Here is a 24,696-nt window from a genome sequence, read left to right as displayed (position 1 = left end):
AGGTTCATGAATATAAATGGCGTATTTGTAATAAAGTGGCAAAGCAGCTGGAGTTTTCTGAATAAACAGGGAGAGGATGTGGGATGATGGAATGGGGGTGGGGGATATGCCTGAGTTATACAGATTATATGTGCTACTTCCCAAGGGCCTGTTGGCACTAAGCAAAGAAGAAATTCTCCATTCTATTTCAGGTTAAAAAAAATGAGTCAGTGAAGAAAGTGCAAGTTTTTACTGAATTGCAACTTAAATTTAAATGTTATTAGTATGAATGGCAGGGGAGGGAAAACTGATGGTAATGTACTAGTAAATCAGCTATTGTGTTGTGTTGAAAGACAGATTGAACAGAAATAACTAGTGCCAGGCAGAGATAGAGGAACTCTTTTGCATTTTTTCTGCCTTTCAAATTAAGGAAAGAAAATCTGCTTTTGATAAATTTCATCCAGAACAGACACATGTTCTTCTTGCAATTACTGTGCAAATGGGCCCATGTGGAGTGTTCTCTCTTTCACTGTACAATCCTTACTCCAGAATTCTGCATCCTCTCATTAAATTCAAGAAACGACATCATAAAGGAATTCATCCTGTGAAGTTTTTTCAGGAGGGTGCTACTGAAAGAGGTGGAGAAAGTAATAGACTGGTAGAAGTTCATGTCCCCAACCCCAACTCAGCTCAGCATAATTCACAAAGTTGCTGCTCTAGGAATACAATGAGGAGAGATCACTATGTAGATTGTTTTGCCTGAGATCTCCAATAAGAGGTAAAATATAAGGAAGTAAATAGATAAGATTGACCATATTTACTGGTACTGCTCTTCTTCCTTTCTCTGTCATTTGATATTTTGAAATAAATTTGAAAATAAAGGCAAATAAACACATACATAACCATAAAACAAATTACAGTACCAAAAGGAATAAAGAAATGTGTAGCCATGCTTTTAATATTAAACAGTCTAAAGAGAAGCTCACTAACTATTGAAAAGATGAGTTGCATGCAGGTGGTCCCCAGATGAAGGAGTTCAATTCCCAAGGTCTGTCCCTAAATCGAACTTGTATGTAAGCTGAAACAGTATTATTGTATAACACTGTATAAGTAGTATTGTGTAATTAACTCAAATCATTGTGTATTTAACTCAAATTTTGCCACAACAGGCTCCATTCTTAGCTATGGGTCATCCTTAAACTGAACATTCTTAACCAGGGGACTACCTGTATCATATTTTCTGTATATGGCTTTCCAACTTTCATCAGTATATATTACTTATTCTCAGTTCCTGGATTTTCTTGTGAGTGTATCTAAGTGATTTCAGTTCTACCTGTATGGATTAAGCCTGATAATTAATTCTGGCATTTGCAATTAATCAAGAACTAGCCCTATTTGTAAAAACTAGGCTCAAACCTTCCTATATTTAATTTTTATTTATTTATTTATTTTTGCTATGCTCTACAGAACAGATTACTTATCCCCCTCTTTTGAGCGCCCTCGCTAGTTTCCGTCTGTCTTTGGATTTTAGAGTGGTCAGATTGGATCTTGTCTTTTATTTTCAGTGTGAGAACTAACTCACAGAGTTAGAAAGAAGGAGCAAGAAAGTAGGAAAACAGAGACTGAGAGGAAAAAAAATGACCAGGTGGTCTAGAAGAGAACTGGGTGGAAGAGATCAAGTTGATAAAGCTATGGGACAGTAGCGATATATAAATATGTTAAATAAATACATAATCTGTATTTACATATCTGTCTGCTCCACCAGGTCTGTTCCACCAGATGGGTGTGTTCCAGGACCCTTCCCTTAAACACTGCCATTGAATGGGTTCTAGGAAGCATGTCTTTTCCTTAGAAGCCCCCTCTCCAGCAGGCCTCTACCCTTTTAGCCTCCCAGAAGGCCATTAAGAGCTAGGTCTTCCTACAAGCACTGGGATAGGGTGAGATGGAAGCCTGTGGATGGTTTGTTGAAGACATCCAAGGGGGATGGCTGTGGTGCCAGGTTTTGCTTTTGCTTTTATGGCTTTTATTGTTGTGAGATGCCCAGATTGTGTTCTAAGATAGGTGGCCATACAAATATTTTACATAAATAAATGGTCCAGTTGAAAGAGGGCATTCTTGCATTCATCTAGCACCTAAGATGGCGCAGCTGGGCTCAAAATGACTAGATAACTTAAGATGGCAAAGCTGGGTTGGAATACAGTTGGTTCCACCCAGGGTTTCTCTTGTATGGAAATTAAGTGATTCCCTCACAAGGATTGAACTGGTGAGAAGGACTTAAAGGTTCAGACAGATTGTGTGGTGTCCATTTCAGCAAAGCTGAAGAAAAAGATGTTTGGGGAACTTCTTGTAAGAGGTTATTACATTGCATCACATTACATTTCTGTAAAGTAATGGGAGAAAAAGAATTAGTTAATCTGTTCAAATCCATGAGGTGTTATTTTGTTTTTTAATTGAATTAAAGATTTTCAGAGAGGGGTCACGGGGGATCTACTTCCCCTTTTTTCAAAGCCGTGACCTTGGACAGAAGCATCTATGACACTGCTTTTGTTTTAAGCATCCCATTGAATATACCAGATCCTGAACTCAGGAGGACCCAGAATCAACATCATAAATTAGGGGACCATCCAATTTGCCCCAGTTCAAACTATCACTTCATAAAAATGAACACTGAATTTATACATATATTTTTCCTGTTCTCTTGCCTTTGGAAACATTTCATTTCCTTCTAGGAAATTATTTGGCAGTATGGATTTGAAGCAATAGATAAAGGGATAAGATATAATCTTAAGAAATCAGATCACTTTTAATCCAACAGTAAGAAACTTTTTTAAAAAAAATTCTATTTTCCACAGGAGAAGATTTGCTCTAGTTATCACTGGGATATTATTTCAAAGTTGGTACCAAGTGCACAGAAGGCAGACAGTCAGACTCCAGTAAATGCAAAATAGTCAGGAGGGGGAAATTATCTTTGAAATGCCAACAACCTGATTGCTAGGAATAGGTAATCTGAGATCCTGTAAAAATAGTAGGAATATAAGCATAAAGAAGAGAAAATTGCTCGCTAAAAACGGCTGCTACCCTGCCTGTAATGAAAGTTGGTAAGATTTATGGAGCCTCACTATGTCCAGGACTGCAGCCAGTGAATTTAATTGTATATTGTAGAAGGCCCTAATCGAAAGGTCACATGTGATTTAATTTTCTCTAGATCCCAAAATAACATGAACATTTAATCATGCGAATAAAACTCTGAAATGTGCTGATGACAGATTAAATGGAGGTAACTTTGTTATGTTTTGAGCTAAAATATTTATCTAAGTTAATGGGGAAGTTTACGGAAGAGGTATCTGTGTCTGTACCATATAAGCAGATGCATTTCTTTCCTTTTTAGCAGCCGTTGTGTCCAGTTGCATGTCATCATAGACAGTTTTATAAATCTAATCCATATTAGCCCGCCTATAACACAACCAAAGTTTACCATCTCCATGCAGACAAAATTGCCAAACCAATTTAGGCCGTTATGTCATTAGTTACATAATTAAGGGCACGTCATGTTGAGTTTAGTGTTCATGTACCTGTTTTGTACTGTCAATAGCAAGTGAGGGTCCTAGCTGTAGAATCCAGCAGGGTTCAGAAACACAGCACTTGTAAGTACAAGGTTAGCCTATTCACACATACCATCATATTATTCTTTTTCAGAGTAAGTAATGTTATGCAAAGAACAGAAAGCAGTAAGATACAGTAAGCCCAATAAATTAAGACATACGGTAAGAAAAAGAAAAGGAACTATAGCTAAATCAAATTTATATCAACTCCATTCACTATACTGCTCAATACCTTTCTATCCGTGTAAACCACCTTTGCTTCTATCACATTCATGCCCTACATCATCCATTGCCTTTTGTCCTTTAAATTTCTCGCTTCTCTCTTTCTGGCTCTTTCAATTAGCTCCATCCAGCCATGACTTTCTTGGCCTTTCACTTCCTCTCGCTCCATTCTTCCTTCCTTCAGAGATGTAGTTTGTGATTCAAGCCTCATTCATTCTCTCTGTGTGACCGCATCACTTCAACATACTTTCTTCATATTGGTTACTCACTTGTGTCCACAATGATTCAGCACCCCTTCATTCTTCACCCTATTCATCTCTTCTTGATTTACCACACATTTTTACTACATACATAATTCCTGCTGCATTCAACTTGCATCTATTTTTCTTGCCATCTTTCACTTCCATATAACAATGGAGATGCATGCATTTCTCCGTCCATTATCCCCATCTTTAGTAAACATGCTATCAAGGTACCCAAATCCAATTGCTGTAGTTTTTCATTTTTTATATATAGCTTGCAATCATTCACTCCATTTTCCCTGGGAAACATAACTACTGTATATTAATTTTCAGAGCCATACTCCTTTTGGTCCCATATATTCTTTCTAATGTTTGCTGTAAATCATTTGGGTTCTCAGACAAAAAACAGAGCATCATCTGCATATAAAGGTACTTCCACATTCACGTTCTTAATCAATACACCTCTAGTGTGGCCACAAACATTCCTTATAGATTCAACTATAAATGCATTAAACTGCCAAGGGGACTTAAAGACCCTTCCTTTATTCCCTGCCCAATGTTGAACATTCACTAAGCATTCTATTTATTTTCATGCATGCTTTGCCTCTGTCATCAAATATGCTTACTGTGTTCAGCAACCAGCCTTCAGCTCCATATTTGTCAGCCCTTTGAGATAGGCAGGGTCAGGAAACTGGAGTTTCTAGGAGTCTTGGAACATACTTCAATGCAAATTTCAAAAGTCTGTCAAAGCCCCTCTCTACTTTAACTTATACCTAATACAATCAAAGCAGAGTTGTTTTGAGTTTCTCTTATGCACGTTCTGTTTTCCCAGGACTCAGATACCCTTTTTGTAGCAGCTCGGCAGTCTCCTCCCCCTTCTGTACGTCAAACCCACATTCCATCACAATATTCAATAACACAGAGAGAATCACAGACTTGCAAGGGATCATAGAGGTCACTGAGTCCAAATCTCTGCTTGGTGCAAGAATCCAAATTAAAGCAACCCCGAGTCATACCTATGCAGTATCTACCTGAAGACATCTTTGCATCAGTCATCACGGTCATTTCAGCAGAAGAAGCCCATTCATATACTGTAATGGGCTGTGAGAATCACTTTGGGAGGCAGGAGGAAGAGTTGCAGCCTAGACAATGGTCTGACAAGAGAAATCTGAGTCCAAAGCGGGGATGGGGGTGGAGAAAGCTTCTCAGAAGGGACCCTCCCTAGTTTTTGGAAAGGAAAGGTAGGGGAGGGGGAAGTGCTTTCAGACTTGCAAGATTCTGTTCCTGTAACCTTACAATGAAGGTAGCATTAGTACTCATGGTTTTGGTTTCCTATCTGGATATATGCACAAAAGAAGAGTTCCATTTGCAGACTTTGATGGAAACTTGGTTAAGATGCCTCTATGAACATTCCTGAAGCAACACCCTTCTCCTTCTTATCATTGTCACATAGATCCTTTTGAGAGAGGGCAATTGTATCAGGTCCCAATAGGGAACAGCATCCAAAGTATTTGAAATTATAACATGAGTATTTTTTTCATTCAAGTCAGAAAAAATAATTAGCTAAAATATAATGGCTAAAATATTGTCAATATTTGAGGGTTTACAGACATTTGTCATTACTGGGTTATTGAACTGAATAGACAGAAATAACCAAGGAAGAAATTACACTGATATAGGATAAAACAAGGAGAAAATGTAAATGCATGGGGGTTGTATTAAAATGAAGATTCTGCTTCTGAGTTTTTCAAAAGCTTCTTGATTTTATTTTATTTACTTATTTTGTTTTACGCAAGTGCCCAAAGCGACAAGATGAATGCCTCTTCCCCTTCTCATTCCTTTATTTTGTTTAGAAAAAAAAATAGACAATTTAACATGCTTGCACACTTGGACCCGATACATGAAAAATAGCAGGAGAAATAATGAAGTACAGAAGGCTCCATGTATCAGTAACAGGCTGTCTGCAAGAAATGGCCTTGGCAGATGGCTAACAATACCAACCCCTGAGGTCAATCGTGCACATTTAAATTCTACCTTGGCATGCATTTATTTAAGTTTCCTATGTTTGATCTTACCTCCAATAAAACATGTCTGAGAATCAGCTATGGCTAAGAAGATGCAGCTGACCTACTTGATGTACTCACCTCCTTCAGCAGAACTGATCACAACAATTGGGCTGAATGGTCCATCACCTTTGTTGTTATATGCTCCAACTTTCACTTCAAATGGAGTCAAGGGAGGCACGCTTTCATCTCTGTAGATGAACTTGGACGCATCAGAAGATGTGACCATTTTTTCCTTCCAGCCTCTTGTCCCATTGGGTCGGAAAGCCACAATGTATCCAAAGCCTTCCCCATTCTGAAATTCTTCAGAGACTGGCTAAAGAAAGACATGTTCACTTATTATTCCTTAGGATTTGTCCAACCCACTCAAGAGGGGCATCATTTGAACAAAGCTTTAATGGAGGCTGTTTCTTGCCCCCCACTCCCAATGGAAGAGAATGTAAGTTTGTGAAGCTATGACAGTGCAATTATTGGAAATCAGTGCCACTCAGTACCTATTATGTACTTTTAGAGTAATCATATATCCTATGTTGCAGGAGATACTCTATTTAAATATATACTCTATTTCAGCCTTCCTCAGTTGGGGTAACTTCAAGTTATATGGCTCACAGAATTCTCAGAGAGCCTTTGCTAAGAATTCTGGGAGTTGAAGTTCACATGTTTGGAGGGCATCCAAATTCAGAGGACATCTGTTAGAAGGGCCGCATAGTCCATGTTTGTTTTAAATATGAAGATGTCTAAGAAAAGAAAAAGAAATTACCACTCAACAGTTAAATTACCTAAGGTCCAATTTGTAAAGTTGATTCAAACTGTTGCATTAAACAGTTTTGATTCTGCCAATTTGATTTGACAAACAATATTTGAGTATATGGGCAAAACCCCACTGAATCCAAAAAACTAATTGTGAGGCCCTTGATTTGATGCACTGAATCAATTCAGCAATTCACTTTGACCATTTAAAGGTGGGATTCAATCACCTTCTAACTGAATTCTTGAATCAAAGCTTTGCACAGCCTTAATATTTAATAATTAGCCAGCCAGCTGAGCAAACATCCTGTTCAAGGAGTCATAGCTTTCCTTCCACCCAGTATGGAAAGGTGTATCTTGCTGAGATAAGCAACTTTTTTTGGCTCCTGAGTCCATCCTGCCCATTTGCACAATGGCCTAAACATCTTCCCATTGCTAAATTCTGTGTCTGTATTTAGCATGTGTTGAGTAACCTTAAAGTGATTGCTTTAAACAGGAAAAGAACAGGATTGTATAACGATTCAGTATGAAACTTGCAAGGAAAGTGTAATTGCATTGGGGCTATTCTTTTATTTGTTAGAAGATTCTTACTTTTCTTCTTTGTTCAATCCCTATTAAAATGTAAAATTTTCACCTGTTAAATAGAATTCTGCTTTTTAATGTTTTTTTTAAAGCAGCAATGGGATTTCTTGGAAGATCTATTAAAAGAATTAAATAATTCCTGGCATATGTGTAATTATTGCCTGGCATTTCAAAATGTGATTCCAGTATATATCACACAAGTTAGAAGGCTATTGCTAGCAGGCAGTATGATTTCAAGGTAATTCTCAAGGGCTGCCTCAATAAGCATCATACTCCTACTACCAGTTGCAAGACCCAGGATCAATCTAGCTATGACATTTTTCACTCATGTCAATGGAAACTTTCCTCCTCTAGCAATCTGTAGGTTGGGGAGAAGAGGAGACAGACTGCATTTGGGGCAACCATGGGGACAGTAACATACCATGGTCTTAATCTGCCCCACCCTGCCATTTTGTGCCTATCATTTGTGGTTCTTTCCATCTCAGGTTTCAGTGCTGTCAATGACTCAAAGAGCATGGAGGAAAGAGAATCAATAGGAATGAGAGCGCTTGAAGGGAGCCAACAAACAACAGATATCTAAGCCACACGGTTTTAAGCAAATTCCTTCTAGAGAGTTTGATATTTCACAGGGCTGGAAGAGCAAAGGTTCTGCAAAGTCCAAAGGCAAACACTTAATGTTCAGTCAGATTGGGAGGCAAGAGTACATCTTAAAAAATAAATTGCTGTAAGCTTTTCTGGCCACAAACACCATTTTACAATCTCCCACAGCCTAGGCTTTCTCCTTTCCACTTGCTGAGAAACTTGTAAGATCATCACAAGGGAGACAGCCATGATGCATTATTTATTTGTATTTAGTCTGTAAGGATAGTAGATGTTATTTAGGCTTTCCTGGGCACCATCATGCCAACCTCTGAATTCATCCAAAAGCACAATTTCTCACCTTGTGTTTTCTTTTCAAGGAAAAACACATTGCCTTTGGAAAGTACACTTTTCACACTGATCCCTTTAACTATTTATGGAATAAGTGGCCAAACAAAAGGGGAAAATAAGAATAATAATAACCCAGGTTCTTGGGAAGGACTCGATAGGTGGATAAAAATGCCAAATCCAGTCTAAACATCTGGCTGACTGTGTGACCAACCATCATCATCATCATCGCAGTAGTAGTAGTAGTAGTAGTAGTAGTAGTAGTAGTAATCGTCTAGGGAAGAGTGAGTAATTGAATTATTGGAGGCCACAACTTGGGCTCCCAACTTTCTGGAAAGTTGCAGAAAGCTTTCTGGTGATTATATGACATCACCAGAAGAGTAGGACTGAACATTTTTAACTGTTCTTCAAGGGTTTGGGAGGGAGGGATAAGGTGGGAATGGGAGTGTGAGGCCTCCAAGCACCAATCCATTTCCCTGAACACTCTTACAACTCTCCCAAAACAGCCAAAATAACATCATCCAATTTTGACTGCATGATCTGGAAGTGCTGAAAAATCAACAGGTGACTCACAGGCTGTGGACTTTAGTTTAGGCACAAACCCTGCTTGTTCCTTTTGTATTGTATCCCAGTGCTTCACAGACAAAACCCTTCTCTTCCACTCTGGTGCTATCCAATAGCATACTGGTGAAATACAATTCCTGTCATGCCCAACTAGCTTCTTTAGAGCACAAGGTTGGAAAAGGCTGGACAAGATTTAATTGAGGCATGACTTAATGATACTTGCTTAGCAACCCTGACCCATATCCAGCAACTGAGTGTAGACATCCTTATTAAAAAAAAGTATCCATCCATCACTGGTTCATACCAGTAGCCATTCAGTGTAGAGAACTAGGGTGTTAGGCATGAGATACAAATTCAACTCAGTTATCCTTATTTCATGTGATCAGAGATATAGAATAAAGTTGAAAATAAATATCCTGTTTATTTCTGATATGTAGCTTTCATTGCTGCAATCTCACTGCTGAAATCAGGTTCAACTTTGTCATGAGACCAGTCCTATGAGCACACAGAAATGAAGGCTTCCCAAGCTTTTCTGAATAGGCTGAATAACACCTAGCTGCTAAACAATAATTCACAAGCCACTCTCCTGTGAGAGTAGCTAGGCTTCTATCAGAAAAAAAAAAAAAAGGAAAGAAAAAAAATGAAAAAAAGAAAATCCACCTGGCTCCTTAGCTGCCAAATCTCTTTTAGGCTTGCCAGCTGGAAACCTCAAAAATGTAGAGCATGCTGCAAGATTGTAATAAAATGACATTTTATGTGTCAGAATACAAAGTGGAATTTATTTGAATGTACTCTATGGATGCAGTTCATTTGTTTAATATAATTTTATACTGCCTTCTTTACAAACTGGTTATAGAATTCACGGATAGCATTCATACTGAGTTACTCATAAATAAAACTGATTGAAATTAATAGGACTGAAGTTAGCTTAAATAAATGTCTCTTTTATTTCAGTAGAACTTCTAATAAGTAATTTAGTGTAATTCCTACCGTATAAGTAAACAATAACAATTTTGAAAAATAGCATTAAAACCAGAGACAAGTAGCAATAAAATCTCAATAATTGGCAGGTTAAATTAACGCTGCTTTTGACACTCATGGTGTAACTGTCTTAAGGCAAAAAAGAAAGGAAAGGAAAAGAAAGGAAGAATGCTCTTATTAACTTGAAAGGGAATGCTATATTTTAATCCTAGATAAAGAACAAATCTTAAAATATGGAATAGATCCAGAGTAATCTTGAAAATGCCATTGGTCCTTTCTTTAAGTCTATAGAAACAGCTAATCATCACCTTGTTTTGGGCCTTTAAATTAGCCCTTAATTCACATCTTTCAAAAATGATCCCTCTGCACTGCTTTTCCAACGTGTTTTGTCCTGCTTTTTTCTTTTTCTTTTTTCTTTTGTCTCTAAGTCTAGGAGTCACTCTTTTAATTTCTCATAGTGTTCATGATGTATGATGTAGTACTGTTTGAAATTTAAGTGGTGGTTTCTTCTACAAACCTGGGACAATCTGTAGTGGCCACCAATCCTTATCCTAATCCCCCAAATGATGAAAAATAGAAAACGAACTCCCACTATGTTGTATGTGTGGGGAAGGGGTGGTGTTTGTGTCATGATATTATGACGTATTGCTCCCCCTGTCGCTCCCATGGACTCCTATGCTATTGTTTAACTCCATCTGGAGCTGGAACTAGTAAAATGAATTACTACTTTCTTAGAATGCCAAACACTTAGTAAATTGAGTTACTAAAACACAATAATTTTTTTATTATTCACAGATAGGGAGCAAGAATAGGGCACTAGTTGCTTGAACCCATTATTGGACTCTTGGATATTTTAAATATCTCAAAGCCATTATTAAAGATCTGTAACTGAGTATGGCCCATAGTGATCCCAAGTATAGACTGAGTGCTCAGCAGAATGGAAACAAAAATATATTTAAAATAGGAATGTTGTTGCAAACACCAGGTTCTCTCAACAGTTAGTAGGTGTGTTGTTGTTGTTTTTTTGGATACATTAAAACCTGAAGGGAGGTTTTAACCAACATTTAATACACACTCTTTTTGTGTACCTACATTGACAAGCTTTGCTATGGGGAAACTTCAGTGTTGATCTACAGTGTCTAGCTTGCCCTCAAAGAAGTCAACATGAAACAAGGAATTTAATCAAAAGAGTTTGTTACCTCCCAGGCTATTACTAATTCATGCCGTCTGCCACTTCTGCCACTTACATTAGCAGGAGCCGTCTTTGGAACTGTGGACAGAAAGAATAATCAGAGAAAAGGAAAGAAATCAGGATATCCAAGTTAGTGAAATTCCTCCCCCCCCTCCAAAAGTAATCCCTCTTTCAAGACAAATGATATTCCCTCTATAAGTCAGGTCGATAAAAGAATGTCCGGAAAGACAGATGCAATCTTTGGCTTAAATTCTGTTTTCAGAAATCCTGCAGGAAAGTCTAGTCTTTCTGAGTGTGCAAAAGTGATTAAGTGGCAATAAAGCATGGAATGAATAAACCAATAGATGGACTCAATAAATGGTGAATGTTGAAACATTTTACAAACATTTTAAAACAGACCCACTAGTTGATTGCCTAAATAAGGACCAAGCTGCATCAGCCAAGAGCTATAGTAAACCACTAGAAATTGATTATGCTAGATTTTGTTTTTATCATTTGTCTGGGAATCTGAAAACCAGAACAGAGTGGCTTCTAGACAACTGACTTCTCTCAGTACAGGTATGGTGTATGCCACTGTCATTCTCATGGTGGCATAATCCAGGAGGACTCAAACCAAAATGTAAGTGTCCAAACTCTATTTTTAATTTTTTTCCTCTACTGCAGAAAATGCTCCCCCCATCCCCCACCCCCAATCTTCCCCATAGCAACTCACTCTATTCCTGAAGTGATTCAAATGTCAGGACATTTCACAACACTTCTCCATTTCTTTAAGAATGGCCTTTCTGTGACTTTTAGAGGAGTAACATAATGTTGTATTCTCAAGCAAATACACCATCCTATGAGTTAATGGGAAGCTCTGATTCATACAATATGCTAAAACAAGGGCTGGGTTTCCACTACACATACTTTGAAAATTATTCAGTACAACTGTTTAGATATTGTGGAAACTCAGTGCCTTTCATTGGTTCAAAAAATCAGCCCAACTTTTTCCAGTTTGCTATGTGAGCCTTTTAAGAGTCATCTGCACTTTAATGAGTGGATTCCTTAAAGCAGCATCATCTTTTTTTCAGGTTGCATGAAAGGCTGAAAAACATGTGTCTTATTCTAACATTTTTATAGTCATTTATTTTCTTCTTGTTATTTAGGGCTGGCACATCTGAGCTCCAGATGACCACTTGGTGGCACTAAAAAGTCTTCTGTATTCCTTTGCTGCCATCTAATGGTTGTCTAGAATATTGTGGTTCAGATCTGGTAATCTTATCTTTTTTTTTTTTTTTTTTGTACCTTCAAGTCAGTGTTGACTCCTGGTGGCTTCCTGGACAAGTCCCTGCAGTTTTCTTAGCAAGATTTCTGAAGTGGTTTACCATTGCTTCCTTCCTAGAGCTGAGAGAGAGGGATTGGCCCAAGGTCCCCCAGCTGGTTTCATGCCTAAGGTGGGACTAGAACTCCTGGTCTCCCAGTTTCTAGCCTGGCGCCTTAGCCACTACACCAAACTGTCTTATGCTTACAAAATGCTAAAACAATGGCTGGATTTCTACTTGGGCTACACATACTTTGAAAATGATTCAGAACTACTACAACAACTACTACTACCTTTACAATTACAATTCCTGTTATGAAACAGGAATTTTGAATCTTTCTTCAATAGTCCTTAGGCAGATAATGGAAATAAAATAAATTAAAGTACGATGGGTAATTTACTCTGCAGTTCTTGGGGAAATAATAGCCCTTTCTCCTTGGGGTCCATCAGACTTGTGCTTTATTTATTCATATCATTTCACTGATTTAGTTTTTCTCTAGAGCTTCTCAGCTGTTGGCTTTGTTTTTTATTTAGTCAGAGATGAGCATCTTTCCAGTGGGCTGTTAGTAATAACTTTGCAGGCTGAAACTCTCTTTAAATTAAAAAAAAAAAAGTTAAAAGAATCCATTTTTTCCTGCCCCAAAATTATAAAATAAAAGACATACAATGAAACTGTCTTGAATGAAAAACCATTGCCAAAAATAAATAAATAAATAAATAAATGTCATGGCAATATTATTTTTTGCTTCTGCATTGTGCCAAACTAAAGACTGCAGTAGCATGTGAATAGTCAGAGGGGGGAACACTCTTAAATGAATAAATATTCCGGGAAGGAAACTATTAAAATAAGCTAGTTCCGTCTCCACCATCTTTGATACTGGGACTGTATATCTGTAGCCTTTTCTAAAACTTGATATAATGTTGTGGGATAGTTTTATACCAAGAGCTTTTCGCACATAAGCTATGTTTATTGCTACATAATTAGTACTTAGTTGCTAATTGGGATGATAATTATCAGTCTTGATACAGATACTGGCCAATAAATACAGAAGCTGAGCAAGGAAGTTTGCCCAGAAAAAGCTGTGGGAAACAACATTATGAATAATTGTTTCTAGATCAAGTCCTTACAGCCTTCAATCTCTAATGTACCACACATATTAGCAAGGTGATAGGTTTTGTAATGTTAGCCATTCTTTTGCTGTCACCAGTGCAGAGTCCTCCAGAACTGTTGTGGCCTTCCACAGATATCGACAACCCTTTGCTTCCTCACAGTTTACTGATGTTGCTGTGATTGCAATTCATTTTTCTTTTCCTGTAACCACAACGTTGATTGGAGAAGCTCTGCCTTCTTTGCTGAGTGAGCTTTATGGCCATTGTGTCTTGCAAGAACCGGTATTTCAGGAAATGGACCTCTTCCTCAGGGCCCAGAAACAGCTCTCTGAGTAGGAAAGCTAACATGTTCCTCTGAAATCTTCTCTAAGGGGCTTCTATGGTCAGTGGGTTTGTAGGAAGATTTTTTAATCTAATTTTTAAAATCTTCCCTCTCGGCAACATTGTGTGCATGCATATGTGCATGCCCCTGAACCCCCCAACCAGCACTAGGGCTAAGGTATCTGAGCTGCAGAAATCTAAATAACCACCAGATGGAGGCAGGGAAAGCGAGAAAAAAAGCAAAATCTTTGCTGCCATCTGGTGGCATTCCTACGTTTTGCAGCTCAGTTGGTAGTTCTACTTTTCATTCTGGTTTAGAAAGGAAAAACATAGGATATCACTAAATGGAAAATACAAGAATAACATAGGGAACTAATTGTTTTAAGTATGAAATGTGCATCTATGTGGACTGGATAGTTGTAGGTCTTCAGACAGTGATTTACACGCTGTACATTAAGCTGGTCTCTATCTCATATGTAGCCTTAGTCATATTAATACTCGGTGGTCACAGAGCAGATAGAAATGGAGGAAGATCTTAAAACCTGTTGGCTGTAAGTGCCACCTCTGAGGCTTTGATGTGGACCCCAGAGAACCTCCCACATTTGCATTTTGGCAATAATGTCAGTGGCAAGCTGCTTGCACATTGTCCTAACTGCTTTGCAGGTTAGGAGTTCTGATGGTTGAAGAGGATAGGAAGCAGGGTATGGGAAGACCACTATGAAAAAAAGCTCAGGTGCAAATATTTGGGTTGTGGTTGAAAAAAAGACAATTTCTCTTGAATGTAATATAAGGTTTTATTACCACACATGTTCTGGAAAAAAGAAAGCGTAATGAAGTTACCTCTAGATCTCATGATAAGTAAGTGCAGGAAAGCCTTATATTATATATGCATTCACTTATTCAACATTTATCAAATATTAATTTGATAAAAATATTTCTTCTCTGGCACTACCCATTTTCTCCTTATACTTATATACACAGTAGAGGTGTGTGTGTGTGTGTGTGTGTGTGTGTGTGTGTAATATCAAATGATAATTTATCCCTCTTCTCTATTGTTCTGGCACTGTTTATATACTTGGCCAATAAAATATTCTATTCTATTCTTCTAATTATTTTTTCCTGAGCACTCCAGTTATGATATTGCTACCCAGCCTAGCATGGAGTCTTCATTCAGATTCAGCAGGAGATATGTGGCCCAGTAGGGTATATTTGAAATGAATTGGTTTCAAAGAAGACTGGAAGAGAAGAACACGTCAGATGAATTATCTCCTGACTCATTGATGGCAGGTCTGAAATACTGGTTACTGAAAATGACAGTGGACGAGTTTCTCGCCATTCAGCTTAGGCTTCTGAGCTTCCCAGATGCCTTCAATTGGCTGCTGTGGGGCACAGAGTCCAGCTGAGCCTTTCTTATGTTCTTATATTGTTTATAGTTTGCAGCTCTTCAGGTGAAATACTCAAATAACAACATATGCAACAGAATCGTTTTCATAACTGCATAGTGCAATAATTCCTGTAACAGTTTATGTTATTTGATTATGGAAATGCATTGATAAGAATGAACCACTTATAGTTCAGCCTGTATAAATGCAGTGAACTATAGACTGCAAAGTAAGCATGTGTGTGTGAATAAAGAATGAGTGTGGAAAATGTGCATAATGCATGCTTGTGTATCGATCATTGCCTGTAAGAAGCATGAGTAATGGGCAAAGCTGGCATTTGGTTTTTCACACATTGCAAACATTTTAGAGAAGAATCTGTATGCTAGGGAATGATAACAAAGGAGCATTGATCTAAGAGCAAGAGCAAAAACAGCAGACGTACTATACAAAGCCTACTGAAAGAAGATCTAAATTCCTACATATAATGTAATGTTGATTTCCAGAACCAGCCTGTGGAAAGCATGGGAGTCAATTAAAAGGAAGAGAGCCCGTGTGAACATAGCATAATCTTAATATGCCTAATAGAGATCCTTTTGGAAGATTCTAGACAATAGCAAGCCAGAAGCCTACAGCAGCTCCATTCAATAAAGCAGTGGTTCTCAACCAGTGTGCTATGGCCACTGGTGTACCACAGGCTTGTTTCTAGTGCACCACAAGGTTTTTGTCTTATGCTATTTTTTATTTTTTCCCCTTGTATTATGTATAATCTGTATATTCAATAAACTGCAGATATTAAAAAAAAATATGTAACTTCCCCTCGAGCTATATCTTACATGTTTAAAAATATGTATATACAGATTAATACTTTTCTGGTGTGCCACAGAACTATTGCTAGATTCAATATTGTGCCATGGATTCAGAAAGATAGAGAATCACTCCAATAGAAAGTAGAGCTGGGTTGCAAAGACATTGGTGGCCGCTAAGTGGCAGGCATGTTTCCTTATCGCTTTCCGCCATCTAGTGGTCATTCTATGACTTGCAGCCCTCATCTGGTAGCCCTAATAAAGATAGCTTGCGGTTTCTGTTCCGTGCCTGCTACGTGCTTGCTTTGAGACCGCTGCTCAAAAGTACAGAAATACAAATTGCTGTATGAAAGATAAAATGAATGGAAATTAGAATGTGGGATGATTTAGGTTTACAAGATGCTTAACATTTTGTGTCTGTTTTATGTATTAATTTTTAAATAAAATTGCCCTGTACAACATCTCTTTCCATTGATTTGGCTGTGTGGAAGTGATATGCAGCCTTCCATTCTTCAGGGCACAGGCTGAAATGACACAAGTATGTAAGAAGTCTTGATCTGATTCTGATGAATGAAAACTGGCCAATGGAATCTTGTCTTGGCTTGACTGCATTTTGATCTGTTTGGGTATAATCAACTCCAATTCAAGTATGTCTCTTTCAGAAATCCATCTAATCTTCAAGCAATTCTTCTTCTTCTTCTTTTTTGGAAAAAAAATTGCACAATGGCAAAAGGTTTGGAAGGTTAAGGAAAGGTATATTGAAATCTGGTCATCATCTTTTAGCTATATTAACATTGTTTTTCCTAATAGATTATTACCTTCAAATGTAGAAATGCCATTCTTGGTAGAAATACTAATTATGGAGGTTTAACATATTTACATTTCTCCTTTAAGACCCCACATATATGTGCATGGATATATTCTCCCAAATGTCTTTTTTATTTTGCTTTTCTTATCTCATTATCTTCTCTTTTTTTTCCTTCATTTTTGTCTCAATGTTTAGTTCTTTTCATAAAAAAGCAATGAAAAAAACCTCAATTAAATTAAGGGATGGGAGAGCTAAGGAAGGTTAAAATACTATTTCATTCATTTTTTGATAAAACAAATTTATCACTGGAAAATGTCTTCCTAAATGGGATGGAAAAACTTTCTTAAAAAATGCAGATGAAGGGCAGAGAGAAACTCCAGCCTGTTCCAGTGACAGAACAAGGCAGAGAGCTGTGGAAAGAGGGGACAGTCCAAAGCATGTGGGGCACAAGCAGCGCCCCATATCCCATTTATGCCCCCCAGTCCACTACCCCTGAACTTCAAATTCCATGGCAAAATGGCCAAAATCTGGTGGCACACTCTTAGGCCACTTGGGAAGGGATGTTTCAGGGAGTTTAGGGGTGGGGAAAAAGGGCGGTTTGGATCTCAGTAGCCTCCGGCTCCTGTTCCTGTCTTAAACATATCTAACCTTCATGCCCCAAATTTAGATTCACCAGTTTAGTGATGTCAGATAACCTCCTGTGTCACTTCAGAAAGTCAGGAGGTCGAATTGTGGCCACCCACCACTCAAATATTGCCATTCCTGAGCTACAGTGATGTCATCATATCTGTGTATTATGATTCTTATATTATATACTACTGGATGCATCAAAACTTTATAATTGTCTTGCTTTTTTTTGCCTCTCCCATTCCAAAAAACCTACAACTTGTTTGTGGCATAAACTAGTATACCCAACTGAATCATTCTCTCTCTCTCTCTCTCTCTCTCTCATGTCATGTCCATTGTAACAAATTCTGACAGGTTCTGCCTTCTGATCATAATCAAACTGATCATAATCAAATATGCCCCTTGGACTTTGAAGTGCTGATTTTTATACTGTGATAAGTAGGTATCAGGGCATAAGAAGCTAATGGGAAATAGAAATACTAAAAACACAACTGCAAACAATTCTGATAGAGGAAAGAAATGGAGGTCAGCAGAAGAAACCATTGTGGCTATTCCCCCCCCCAAAAAAAAACAACAACAACAGAGCTTAGTAAAGATCTGAACCAAAAAATGACACATACGGGCATGGAAAAAAGGAGATTTCAAATAGGAAAGCTAGAATTATAGAGTTAGCATTAGGCAAATGAAAGCTCATGGTGAATTGCAGCTACTGAGGAATTATAAAAAAGACTTTAGATATATACAAAATCAATAAAGAAATAACTTAAAGAGTCTCCTTGTGTGGGGTGTGGCTACATAAATACAATAAGCAAAGAAACAAACAAACTTGAATAGCAGCTGCTTAACGCTAACAGATGCTACCTAATGGTCTTACATAACCTTTTTGAGAAACCTTGGAGAACTCATGAAGTAACACACCGTTGGAAAAGAGCAACTCTTGTCCCTCTTTCCAGAAAGTGTAAAAACATTGATACCTGAGAAGATTCTAGGGCAGATTGTTAAGTTGTCAATCTGCAAGACACCTTAAAACACCGCAGTAATTACCAGAAGGCAACATGTTATTTGTCAAGAGCAAGTCTATATCACGGTTTCTCAACCTTATCAACTTTAAGATGTGTGGACTTCAAGTCCCAGAATTCTGGCAGTTGAAGTCCACACAACTTAAAGTTACTCAGGTTGATAAACCCTGCTCTAGATAATTCAAAAGTGGGGTGGGGGGTGGGGGTAGGGATTGCTAATATCCAAAATGATAGGAACAACATTTAAAAGGATCTTGATGGATTGGAGAAATTGTCTGAAAATAATAGAATGAAATTTAAGACAGACAAGTGCAAAGGTATTCACGTAGGAAAGAAAAGCTGTGGGACTGGGGGTGCAAAATTTCCTGGAAGAGTAGTGATTGCAAACTGAATGTGAGCCAGTAATGTGATGTGGCTGCAAAGAAAGGTAAATGCATTTAGACCACCTACTAAAATACATCTGGTATCTATTGTTAGGTCAGTCATCTACATTTGGTAACTCTCCATACAGAGAGCTCTTTAGCATCTCTTGTGGATGTTTTGAGGCAGAATGGCATCAACTTCTGGGAAAATTACTGACTTGTGGAAGGGAGAGGCAGTTATCAAGGAACCTGCCTGATATTTTGGAATAGATACAAGCTAGATGCTAGGGGAAAAACAAACAGTTAATTTTGAATCTCAATCTGTAAAACTGCATATGCAGACAAGAGTGTGTATCCATACCCTCTCCCCCCCCCAATCAATCCATCACTCAGTGATGAAAAGTTGGCCTCTAAATCATGATGGGCTGGATTTACACAAGGCTTTAAGCTAAAACCACATTGCAATTTAACACTAGGGATGAATCACTGAGTGAAGATGTAGACACTATTGCTAGTATTCAACAGCAGCCTCAAAATTAAGGCAAGTGTATAGGCATGGCAGGGGGGGCGGGAATGATGAAACACCAGGATGCAAGATTGAAAACCTGGAGGTTTATTTCATTCTATTTTCATCATCATTGTTTGTATTGGATACTTAAAGCCATGTGTGTGAGGGGAGGAAGGAGCAAATGTATAGGGTGGGAGCTCATTATGAATATCTTCTCAAACTTTATATTTAAGACCCCCTATCTGCAGCAAAGAATATATTTTATTTCCCTTACTATATAGAATAAGCATGTATTTTAATAAGAAAACTGCACAGGGTCTCTCAAACAGCCACAAGCATCTTTCTTGATGCATCCATGTTATCTTCAAGGTTTTGTTTAATTTTCTTGTGCCTTAGAATCCATCTTGACTTCTGGCAGCTGCATTTTTCAGAAGTGGTTTGCCCTTGCCTTCTTCTTCCTAGGGCTGAGAGGGAGTTAGTGGCCCAAGGTCACCCAGCTGGCTCTCCTACTTAAGGCAGGGCCAAAACTCTTGGCCACCTGGCCAGCTTCTGACCTAGCTCCTTTAATCACTACATCAAACTGGCTCCAGTAGAGATATTAAATGTAACAGGTCTTTGTGATGCATTAGAATTTGAAATACTGCTTGCTTTCTCTCCCTCTCCCTGTATCCCCAGCTGCATGCAGCTTTAATAACTTGATGGCATTAATCTTATCCCATATTGTAACATGTAAAATATTGCCTCAGAAGATACATATCCCAGATGCTATTTTGCTAGGGGCACCCTTGTGACCTTGGTCAAGTCACTTTTGCCTCCATTTCCCCTGCTGTCCTATATAGTCTGCCTTGGCAATTGGATACCTCAGAGGTATTTTTGTCCCTAATTGTCAATACGGCTTTCATCATGTCTGAGATTAGAGAAGCTCCTGAAGAAAGAGGTGAGGCTAATCGAGAGAGAAAGGACAGCACAGCTGGAACACCTTTGCCACCGAAAAGATGAGCAATGAAAGTAGCAAAGGCAATGAAATGATGGTGGAGGGAGAAGCTACAAGGCAATTGTATCCATGTTGTGAAGAAAGCAGTGAACCTGCATTGCTCAGGGATATCAGCAACCTGTGTGGGGCTCTCTTGGGTAGTTCGGCTCCTTGTATCTGTCACTTTGCAATACTAAGGATGAGAGACTTGATTCTTTCAGACTCTGTTTTACTGATAGCAGCCAACTTCCTATACAATCCTATGGTCCCACTGTGGGGTGTCTGAAGCAACAAGATTACTCAAGTTCCCTCTTTGAGAGTAGACAGAGATGCACTATGAAATGTGAACATTCAAGGAGGCCTCCAAGACCAGATGTGTCTATAGATACATTGGATGTAAAGCCTCCAGGCCCATAATATAATTGTCTCTGTGATTTACATGCTTTCCATTTTCAATAGTATCTGGGAATTTGTGAGGGTGGATTTACAAAAACACAAAGTCCTCCTTGCATCCAATTTAAGGGGAATTTCCAGCAGCATCTAGGATCATCCATCTATGTTCGTAGAAGGAAACTTTAAGAATATATGAGACTGCATTTGCATTGGTCTGTCTGAACTCTGATTGGCAGCAAGTGTCCAAGGTTAGGGATGGGAATCTGTCTCAACAATTTCTGGTGATGTCAAGATTCGGCTTGAGATTATCTGCTTGAACAACACGTGTCCTGCCCTTCACAAGTCTCTGTGTGTAAGCTGAACCATAATGTGTTTGGTTCACTTTGAACTTGGCCATTTGGTTTATAAACCAAGTATTATAGCTTAATGTGTTTTTGAGACCCTAGCCAGTTACAGTTTATTCAATAAGCCAGAGTTAAATGAACTTTGGTTTAGAAATAATGTATGAACCCAGCCATAGTGTATATAGAAAGTTAAGCGATGCATACTGTACTATTAACTTCATTCCATTATAGTGTAAGATCACAATTTAAGATTAGGTTTGCCAGGCATTTGACAAAGTTTCCTATTGTATGGGTGGAAATATAATAAATAAGTATCCTAGCACTTTACTATAGCTGATTTTTGAAACTGTTTTTTTTTTCCTCTTCAAGTTCTTTCTATTTTCTTGTTTAATTCTTTTTGGCAGTATTCATTGAAGAAACCAACAAACGTTAAGTGAAAACCCTTTCACAATAGCAAAGGGCACCCCTTAAGTTCAAACCCTCCTAGGAACACATTTCACGTCTCATCTCTTCTGGAACTAGCTCTGAAAAATGTGTCAGCTCCTCCAAAGGAGTTGTTTCAACCTATTTCACACATTCAGAAAACAATGGGAAAAATACTATGGACTGTAATTTCATTCATCACATGCCTGTTTAGGTATTTTGTCTTCATGTTAGGAGAAATTTTAGCACAGATTGTTTAAAATACATCAAATGTGTAGGCTGGTATAATACTGGGGCAGGGGCCATGTGCTCAAAGGAGTTCATGTATCAACTGATATCAACCTTGATATTTGCCAGGCTCCCTGCCAATGTGACCTGAGTTCATTTAACTTTACATTAAATGAAATTGGATTAAATTAATCACATTGGAAGTTGGCATTAAGTGGGATGCTGGCATGCAGCAAAGTAGAGTGAGTCGATAGCTTTTACCTCCATTATTTACAAGTATGTCTTTATAGACACCCTTAGAAAATGAAAAGGAGTGAAGGTATAGATCTGTGATTTATTGGGAAGGCTGACAAGTACGATGAGCTCTGCAAAAAACAGAGATTTCTTTGTTCCTTTGCTGCCATCAAGCAATTGTCTTGATTTTTCCAGCCCAGATATAGTAATTGGGCAAAAGACTGAAGAGGAATAGTAGAGAACAATCTGGGAAAGAAAAAGGGGTGTCAAGGAACAACCTCACCAGTTGGTGTTCTGGTAAATGGGTCATCCAGGCAACTATTTTGTGAGAGCACCCCCAAAATAAGCTGTCCTACTTACAGAAATAATTCCAGCACTCTAGGTTCTTAGTTTCCAGACACTTTATCCTGATACTCAATATATTTCTTCTTCCCTTCATTTGGTGGCAGCACCCATTATCTGAACTAGAGCTACCTCCTGCTAGTCTGAGGTTACCCTCTCTTTCTTAACATTGATCTTAGAAGTCATCTGTATGACAGCAGTCATGACTCTTCCACTATGTCATTCTACTGAAGTTCAAAGCTCTCCAATAGAAGAGAATATCTGTAGCTCTGGGTTGAACTGGGGAATTCTTGGTGCTGTCTGAGCTTGGTGGTTTGCTTACAGATGTTTCATGACCCATCATCAGTGCAAGTAAGGGTGGGGTTTGCTCCCTGTTTATATATAGAGCTTGGCCTACCAGTGTTGGTGGGGGTGTGGCATCAGGAAAACCTGAGATTCCCCAGATATGAGGATGTCCACCAGTAGGCAATTTGCTACCCATTGTTTGAAATAAATATTTAGTTCCATTATCTGAAGATGCTGTAAGTAAGAAAAAAATGCTTTTTTTGCAAACAAAACAGTTACCTTGATCAGATGATATATTTGTCTTTATGCATTGCCATTTGTTTCTGAACATGGCTGAACAGAGGTTGAAGTCCATGGTAACTAAGAATTCTGAAAGTTCCAGATTGTACATAGGGAGGTTACTAGGTTGGGGAAGTGTGATCTACGGCATACGGAAGTTTTCTAGAAATTGATATTCTGAATGCCAGAGATTGTTTTCTGATGCAGAGATATTTGCTACCACTGAACTATAGCCTTTCTTTTTTTATTATGGATTTAGAAATGTGCAGTAGTTCCTAAAGTAAGTGTTAGTTAACTCGTATATAAATGTGGTAGCCTGAAAAAAAAAAAAAAAAGAAAAAGAAAAAGGAGAGATAAGGAAGAGTGTAATTCTAGTTCAAATGTTGTAAATAGCTTACACTAATATGATTTTATAGCACCGCTTATTAATCAAAATCTGTGGAAAAATGGAAACTATTTTCAACAAGATTAAAAAAAATGCTAATTTGAAGTGTTTTACTCTTGTTTTATTCTTTGGAAGATCTAATTTGGAATCCGGCCTTCTCGTTGCCCTCCTTAATTCCTGGACACATGCTGCTATTGATAAATGCCACCATCTTATTAGCTCATGGAATCTGGTGTGCATGCACGATTAGCAGGGCAAACTCTGATCCTACTCAATTTTGAATCTTACTTCTCCATGAATAGATAATGTAATTGATGCCATGCCCCAGGGCCACAAATGGCCAGCTGTTTCAATGGAATGTCTTCTGTGTTAAAATTCATGTTACCGTGTGCCTGTTTTGCAACTGGTACACCTCCAAATATGAATCAGTAGGAGCATGACAAGTACGGAACTGCCTGTGCTGACAATATGGAGACGGTTTGATAAAATGGTCATTGAACATAACAAAACCAGCAACAACATCTAACAGGTTGCTTTTAATTGATAATTTTAATTGTAGCTCTCTCTGACCTGCTCTTTCTCTCTCTCTTTCCACACACACATAGCGCCAAGAAAGTAATTTTTTGTCTTAGTTTGATGTATGAACCAATACTGTGAATATGTATATCTGTGTTGCTTTAACTTATCCTACCCAAACTGGATTCTAAAGACTCTTTTTACTTAAAACATCTTCTAAAATTATTTCCCATTTAGTTAATACCAAGGCCGTCTGTCTTCTGTTTTCCATCTATGAAGGGAACTGTTTGTTTGCCAATGAATGGAGAGATGTTGATTGAAGAGTAGATTTTATATTTCCAAAAATGGAGAACCAATCATTGTTTAATTCTTTACTCATCCAGGCAACTTTCTGGAAAGTCTTGGATGCAATTTGATGCCACTCATTAATCTGATAAGACCCTGTTGGAATACATGCAGATTGCCCTCACATTCCACTGAAGACTCTAATTTTGGCAGTCTCTTCATGCCATTTAAAGATGATGAGTTGCATAAAACTGATGAATTCATCAAGTATTCCATGTGTGTGTGAAGCTTTTCCAAAAATATCATGAGAATGACAGATTTTGTTACAAAAGGGAAAGGCAAGTTTTGAAATGGCATGCATTTATGAATTCTCAGAACAACAATAAACAGTGAAAACTAAAAAAGCCATTCATCTACTGTCTTCCTTTAAAAAAAAACCCTCAAAAGGTTGAGAACCCATCAATCTGGATATTTAAAAAAACTAACATAGAAATGAACCTGAACCTGAACCTGAAACAACAGTTAACCAGGCTGTCAGCAAGAAACATGTTCAAAGACAAACTTGACAATTCTGCCACTTACTTCAATGGATTTCAACAAATGCAGTGACTCGATTTATTGACATTTATATAGACTATAAGCTATCATGCTCCAAAACACACATTAAA

General features: G+C 38.1%; 1 protein-coding gene across 1 annotated transcript in view; it reads right to left on the bottom strand.

Annotated features, from left to right (window-relative positions):
• CNTN5 (contactin 5) overlaps window positions 1–24,696 on the bottom strand; it is a 723,666-nt gene that overhangs the window by 21,784 nt on the left and 677,186 nt on the right. The window contains exons 20-21 of the mRNA XM_088140604.1: window positions 11,109–11,179; window positions 6,190–6,424 (exon numbers count right to left, since the gene is read on the bottom strand). Of these exons, the coding sequence (XP_087996730.1) occupies window positions 6,190–6,424; window positions 11,109–11,179 (306 nt within the window). The remainder of the gene's footprint in view (window positions 1–6,189; window positions 6,425–11,108; window positions 11,180–24,696) is intronic.

This window comes from Python bivittatus, unplaced genomic scaffold, assembly GCF_059951505.1.
Source record: "Python bivittatus isolate LINGU-HERP-01145 unplaced genomic scaffold, Pbiv_v1 ctg000340_np1212, whole genome shotgun sequence".
Taxonomy (NCBI): domain Eukaryota; kingdom Metazoa; phylum Chordata; class Lepidosauria; order Squamata; family Pythonidae; genus Python; species Python bivittatus.
Note: the sequence above shows the minus strand (reverse complement) of the source record. Positions and strands in the feature narration are given on the sequence as shown.